Raw genomic sequence first — 7765 nt, 5'->3', positions numbered from 1 at the left:
GCGCGGCTGCCCCTTGGCCTCCTCTCCACTTCCTCCACTAGGCCCATTAAGGCCCATTAGGTTACCGGGGGGTTTCGGTAACCTCCCGGTACTCCAGTAAAATGCTGATTTCACCCGGAACACTTCCGATGTCCAAACATAGGCTTCCAATATATCAATCTTCATGTCTCGACCATTTCGAGACTCCTCATCATGTCCGTGATCATATCCGGGACTCCGAACAACCTTAGATACATCAAAATATATAAACTCATAATGAAACTGTCATCGTAACGTTAAGCGTGCGGACCCTACGGGTTCGAGAACAATGTAGACATGACCGAGACATGTCTCTGGTCAATAACCAATAGTGGAACCTGGATGCTCATATTGGCTCCTACATTTTCTACGAAGATCTTTATCGGTCAGACCGCATAACAACATACGTTGTTCCCTTTGTCATCGGTATGTTACTTGCCCGAGATTTGATCGTCGGTATCTCAATACCTAGTTCAATCTTGTTACTGGCAAGTCTCTTTACTCGTTCCGTAATACATCATCCCGCAACTAACTCATTAGTTGCAATGCTTGCAAGGCTTAAGTGATGTGCATTACCGAGAGGGCCCAGAGATACCTCTCCGACAGTCGAGTGACAAATCCTAATCTCGAAATACGCCAACCCAACAAGTACCTTCGGAGACACCTGTAGAGCACCTTTATAATCACCCAGTTACGTTGTGACGTTTGGTAGCACGCAAAGTGTTCCTCCGGTAAACAGGAGTTGCATAATCTCATAGTCATAGGAACATGTATAAGTTATGAAGAAAGCAATATCAACAAACTAAACGATCAAGTGCTAAGCTAATGGAATGGGTCAAGTCAATCACATCATTCTCCTAATGATGTGATCCCGTTAATCAAATGACAACTCATGTCTATGGCTAGGAAACATAACCATCTTTGATCAACGAGCTAGTCAAGTAGAGGCATACTAGTGACACTCTGTTTGTCTATGTATTCACACATGTATTATGTTTCCGGTTAATACAATTCTAGCATGAATAATAAACATTTATCATGATATAAGGAAATAAATAATAACTTTATTATTGCCTCTAGGGCATATTTCCTTCATTAGTTACCATTAGATAGTAGGAATAGCTCATTATCATAGCAAATGAGTTAATGTTTGGTGCTAATACTAACAAACATTCATCGGGTCTAGAGGGATAACAGAGGCTATTTGTTATAGAAAGGAATAGATATAGCTATGTGTTTTCGGTCAATGGATTTGTATTTACTCATCACATTTTTTCATACAAAAATCATGGTATTATGTGGATGTAATATAGTAATATCATATTTAATGCTTGATGCAGTAAATTAGTTTTTCTTTCTGGAAACGGCATGTAACAAATTTTGATGGGATACATTTTTTCAGGTCGAAAGAAGAAAACATTGCTAAAGATAATACTCCCAATTATATCATTCTTGTTGATACTTACATTTATAACTCTTATGAAGATGTTCAAATACAGAGGTAGAATAATGAAACCCTTAGTTTGAAAGCTTGGTGTTTTATCTAATGGAGGATAAATGTATTGGTCTTCAGCAGGTAATCGACAAAATAAAGGGATCCTAAAGAGACAAATCCTAGGGCACTTTAGCTCTTCCAGTGAAATCACAGACAAAATCATAGAATTCCCATTTATCAGCTTCGAAGACGTTGTTGCCGCAACCAACAATTTCTCTGACTCAAACCAAATTGGAATGGGAGGTTTTGGCAAAGTTTACAAGGTAAGACAAATCATATGTCCATACTTGTAGTATGAAAAATATCACTTCAAAAATAATTATATTCGTATTTCACTAACATATAGGGAATGCTTGATGGTGGTAAAGAGGTTGCTATCAAAAGGCTTAGTGAGGGTTCTAGGCAAGGGATAGAGGAGTTCAAAAATGAGATTGTTCTGTTTTCTAAGCTACAACACAGAAACCTAGTTAGACTCCTTGGTTGTTGCATTCATGGAGATGAGAGACTACTAATCTATGAATATTTGCATAACAAAAGTTTGGATGCCTTCATATTTGGTATGTTCTAACTCCTTGTCACATATTAAAAGTCCATAGATTAACCAACATGATATCTATGATAGCTAACAACATACTTCATTCATATTGACCTTTTGGAGATGCTACAAGACAACATGTTTTGGATTGGCCTACGCGCTTTAAAATAATTAAAGGAGTAGCAAGAGGTCTTCTTTATCTCCATCAAGATTCAAGGTTAACAATAATTCATAGAGACCTCAAAGCAAGCAACATACTATTGGACACAGAAATGTATCCCAAAATATCAGATTTTGGCATGGCAACAATTTTTGGTGAAAATCAGCAACAAGGAAACACTGCACGGGTTGCTGGGACATAGTAAGTAACAAAAGTACTTGCCAACCCATAATACTATAATTCTTATGGCCTAGTTTGATCAGTTTTTATGTACTTTGCTGCTGAAATTATTCAAACAGTGGTTACATGTCACCGGAATATATGATGGAAGGTTCATTTTCTGTGAAGTCGGACACCTATAGCTTTGGTGTTCTTATCTTGGAGATTGTAAGTGGCTTGAAGATTAGCTCAGCGCAACTCACAATGAACTATCCAAGCCTTACAAATTTTGTAAGTGTTGTGAATGATCATAATTTTGACAGACTAGACAAGCATAGAAATTTGATGAACTATTTTTGTACAGGCATGGAAATTATGGGAAGATGGAAAAGCATGCGAGTTGGTCGACTCTTCAATTTTTGAGACATGCCCACTCCATGAAGTTCTACGATGTATCCATGTAGGACTCTTGTGTGTTGAAGACCATCCGAATGATAGGCCACTAATGTCTTCTGTTATATTTAGCTTGGAGAATGAAAGTGCACTACTGCCATCACCAAAGCAACCTCTATATTTTGCACAAATAAATTGCAAAACAAAAGAAACGAGGGATTATACAGAGAACTCTATGAATACAATCACTATCACAACACTACAGGGTCGCTAGATCTTTGGCAATTTGAAGTATATTTAAAATTCAATCTATCTAGTTGTTGTATATGTCAAATTTTAATCTTTGTGGTGGACTAGTTGAAGGAAATATGCCCTAGAGGCAATAATAATGTTATTATTTTATTTCCTTATATCATGATAAATGTTTATTATTCATGCTAGAATTGTATTATCCGGAAACATAATACTTGTGTGAATAAATAGACAAACATAGTGTCACTAGTATGCCTCTACTTGACTAGCTCGTTAATCGAAGATGGTTATGTTTCCTAACCATGAACAAAAGAGTTGTTATTTGATTAACGGGATCACATCATTAGAAGAATGATGTGATTGACATGACCCATTCCATTAGCTTAGCACCCGATCGTTTAGTATGTTGCTATTGCTTTCTTCATGACTTATACATGTTCCTATGACTATGAGATTATGCAACTCCCGTTTGCCGGAGGAACACTTTGTGTGCTACCAAACGTCACAACGTAACTGGGTGATTATAAAGGAGCTCTACAGGTGTATCCAAAGGTACATGTTGGGTTGGCGTATTTCGAGATTAGGATTTGTCACTCCGATTGTCGGAGAGGTATCTCTCGGCCCTCTCGGTAATGCACATCACATAAGCCTTGCAAGCATTGCAACTAATGAGTTAGTTGTGAGATGATGTATTACGAAACGAGTAAAGAGACTTGCCGGTAACGAGATTGAACTAGGTATTGAGATACCGACGATCGAATCTCGGGTAAGTAACATACCGATGACAAAGGGAACAACGTATGTTGTTATGCGGTCTGACCGATAAAGATCTTCGTAGAATATATGGGAGCCAATATGAGCATCCAGGTTCCGCTATTGGTTATTGACCGGAGACGTGTCTCGGTCATGTCTACATTGTTCTCGAACCCGTAGGGTCCGCACGCTTAAGGTTTCGATGACAGTTATATTATGAGTTTATGAGTTTTGATGTACCGAAGGAGTTCGGAGTCCCAGATGAGATCGGGGACATGACGAGGAGTCTCAAAATGGTCGAGACGTAAAGATCGATATATTGGACGACTATATTCGGACATCGGAAAGGTTCCGAGTGATTCGAGTATTTTTCGGAGTACCCGAGAGTTACGGGAATTCGCCGGGGAGTATATGGGCCTTATTGGGCTTTAGGGGAAAGAGATAGGAGAGGTTGGGCGCCCCCCCAAGGCCTAGTCCGAATTGGACTAGGGGGAAGGGCTGCGCCCCCTCCTTCCTTCTCTTCTCCTTTCCCTTGCCTTGACTCCTACTCCTACTACATGGAAGGACTCCTAGTTGGACTAGGAAAGGGGGAATCCTACTCCCGGTGGGAGTAGGACTCCCCTAGGGCGCGCCATAGAGAGGGCCGGCCCTCCCCTCCTCCACTCCTTTATATACGGGGGCAGGGGGCACCCCATGGACACACAAGTTGATCCACGTGATCGTTTTCTTAGCCGTGTGCGGTGCCCCCTTCCACCACAATCCTCGATAATATTGTAGCGGTGTTTAGGCGAAGCCCTGCGACGGTAGAACATCAAAATCGTCACCACGCCGTCGTGCTGACGGAACTCTTCCCCGACGCTTTGCTGGATCGGAGTCCGGGGATCGTCATCGAGATGAACGTGTGCTAAAACTTGGAGGTGCCGTAGTTTCGGTGCTTGATCGGTCGGGCCGTGAAGACGTACGACTACATCAACCGCGTTCTGATAACGCTTCCGCTGTCGGTCTACATGGGTACGTAGATCACACTCTCCCCTCGTTGCTATGCATCACCATGATCTTGCATGTGTGTAGGATTTTTTTTGAAATTACTACGTTACCCAACACTAGTTTTATTATTTTTCCCTACTTATTTGTAATGTCCATGATTTATATTGTATAGGAACCACTATGAGTGGAAGATCCACCATCAAGGCAGTTTCACATAATACATAAATGTTTCATTTCATGATTTATAGCACACTAAACGATAATTGTTGGTTGTTGCTTTTCCATCCAAGCTTTAATTTTGCTATGCACAATAACAATAAGTTGAAAGATATATTAATACTTGCAAAGCAAAAGCTTGGATGCCTTCATTTTTGGTAAGTTGCAACTTCTAATCACATGGTACATTATACAAGATGTCCTTAGATTAAAAAAATGATACTCTCTTCGATCCATAATAAGTGTCGTGGTTTTAGTTCAAATTTGAACTAAAACCACGACGCTTATTTAGGATCGGAGAGGGTATGTATCGCGAATAACAACACATTTTGTTTCATATTGACTCTGGGAGTTGCTACAAGACAACCAATGCTTGGCAGGGTGCTTTATTCATCTACATAGACATGTGCAATGTTCTTTACTACAGATCCGAATAGGAGTGACCCCTCATCGTTGACCAGCGTGACCGCGCAAAAGTCATGTGCATTAGCACTGACCAAGCACTCCATAGACATTGGTGATAAGGTTCTGAGGTCTCGCATGGAGGTTTATTAATGACATGTCTAAAACTGATAGGTCAATGATCATGTGGTCCAATGACCAAAATGGAATTGAAGTTATCAGTGACCGACTATGGAAACTGGCTGTTCTATGGTATTCATTCAAAACTAACCCTTCATTTCCCCCTCCGATTAGTGTTGTTGTGTAGGCGGCCCGTTATAATCCATGTCTGGTCACTGCTCATCCCCATTCCAAACCCTCACGCAACCGCTATCGAGCCCCTCTTTTTTTAGTTGGCACTGTTTGTCGGGGCTGGACCTAGCATGGGCCTCCCTCTTATCCCTCCCTAACAAGCACATACCTGCCCTCTCAACGAGGTTGCTCCCACGCCATCTTGAGAAATTCTCTCTCGCCATCCCAAGAGACGCTCCCTCGACGATCGTGTGACGTTACCTCTATCTTCCCATTTTTTATTGCCATGAAATCTGCCTGCTATCGGTGTAAAATCTGGCAGACCTCGGGGTAGGGGGTCCCGAGCTATGGATCTTGGATCAGTGGCAACAGGAACAAGGGAGATGATGTTACCCAGGTTCGAGCCCTATTGATGGAGGTAAAACCCTATGTCCTGCTCTTGTTTATATTGATGGAAATATATCGAGTACAAACATGATCTACCTCGAGATCGTAAGTTGTGTTCTAACCATAGGGCTAGGTGAATGTAATTGTGATTAGCCCCCACCTATGGGCTAAACCCTCTGGCTCATATACACGCCAGGTAGGACATCTAGGGTTACATGGTCGGTATCCAGGGAGATCGCATGGAGGCGGTAGGAGATGTCTTGGGGTGTACGTCAAGTCTTCGACATATGCAGTCTTGATCGCGTCCAGGCGTGCAGCTTCCGGAGTCCGTCAGGTGGAGAGTGAGGCCAAAACACCAACCCGAGGACTACGGACCGACTCGGTTGGCACCCCTTAGTCCAGGACACCGTCAGTAGCCCTCAAACTGGTCTTCTACGCCGAGGACGACTTTTTGATGTAAGTAACTTCGGATCCGAAGTCCTTGGCTCGACAGATGAGTTCCCCTTCTCTGGCAATTCGAGATTCGTTCCCTTTAAATGGTACTACGGACCACACCTCAAAAGAGTAGTACTCAACGACCATGACCTAGCCGAACTTGCTCAACGCCTGAAGGCGCGAGGTTACTTAACCATGAAGGCCAGCTGCATAGATGTGAATAGTCTTTATAGAATGACAACTTTATCGAAGCGGCACCACCCACGACCAGTCAAGTAGTTACTGCTCACTCGAATCGTGGCTCGAGGCAATCTTCTCATTGGCACGTCCCATCAAAATGGAGATCGTGCCCGTTTTCTTAGGAATATCATTAAGCTTTCATTTCTCCCCGTACGCACAACGGCATCCTTCGCGGGGAGTGGAAATTTCAACAACGCGATAAAGGGACACTTGGCCTTTCACCAGCCTATAAGAGTAAAAAGATAGTGACAGAAAGAAGTACACTCTCATTTCTGCTTGCCTGCTACCTCTCGAGCTCCAACGTCCAGATCCAATCTCACCCTCATCCTTCGTAGCGCATCCTAGTCTCCATCCCTAGCAATGGCCGAAGCCAACATCAAGGGGCACTGGGCTATAGTTCCTCCATTACAGAGGGTACCATCCTGGAGCTGGGCAACGCGGGGTACATCACCACTCAGGTCAACACCCGTGTGCCAGACCCAAATCAACGGGTACCTGCTCCCAACCCATGGGAGAGGGTGTTTTTCGTCCCCCACCTCATTAGAAGTCTGGGGTTCCGTAGCACCCCTTCATGCACGGGGATGTTCTTCTATGGGCTGGATTTTCATCATCTAACCCCAAACTCTATCCTCCACCTGTTGGGAAATGTAGCATGCAATTTCAAAAAATTTCCTACGCTCACACAAGATCTATCTATTAGATGCATAGCAACGAGAGGGGGAGAGTGTGTCCACGTACCCTCATAGACCAAAAGCGGAAGCCTTTGACAACGTGGTTTATGTTGTCGAACTTTTCGCTCCGACCGATCAAGCACTGAACGTACAACACCTACGAGTTCTCACACGTTCATCTCGATGACGTCCCCCGAACTCTTGATCCAGCAAAGTGTCGAGGGAGAGTTTCGTCAGCACGACGACGTGGTGACGGTGATAGTGAAGTGATCCGTGTAGGGCTTCGCCTAAGCACTACCACAATATGACCGGAGGCATAAACTGTGGAGGGGGGTGCCGCACACGGCTAGGAATCAATGTTGTGTGTTCTA

The 7765-nt window shown here is 43.1% G+C and overlaps 1 protein-coding gene across 2 annotated transcripts in view; it reads left to right on the top strand.

Annotated features, from left to right (window-relative positions):
* LOC119352083 (G-type lectin S-receptor-like serine/threonine-protein kinase B120) overlaps positions 1-3162 on the top strand; it is a 13797-nt gene extending 10635 nt beyond the window's left edge. Inside the window, exons 2-7 of one of the 2 annotated variants that reach the window (XM_037618819.1) lie at positions 1421-1519; positions 1595-1776; positions 1860-2070; positions 2172-2409; positions 2508-2658; positions 2732-3162. In XM_037618819.1, the coding sequence (XP_037474716.1) occupies positions 1421-1519; positions 1595-1776; positions 1860-2070; positions 2172-2409; positions 2508-2658; positions 2732-3034 (1184 nt within the window). In that variant the 3' untranslated portion in view covers positions 3035-3162. Of the gene's footprint in view, positions 1-1420; positions 1520-1591; positions 1777-1859; positions 2071-2171; positions 2410-2507; positions 2659-2731 lie in introns of both variants that reach the window. The other variant, XM_037618820.1, reaches the window with a different exon arrangement.
* Positions 3163-7765: the final 4603 nt, after the last annotated feature.

The sequence above is a fragment of the Triticum dicoccoides genome, chromosome 2A, assembly GCF_002162155.2.
Source record: "Triticum dicoccoides isolate Atlit2015 ecotype Zavitan chromosome 2A, WEW_v2.0, whole genome shotgun sequence".
NCBI lineage: Eukaryota > Viridiplantae > Streptophyta > Magnoliopsida > Poales > Poaceae > Triticum > Triticum dicoccoides.
This window is presented reverse-complemented; position numbering and strand designations above follow the sequence as displayed.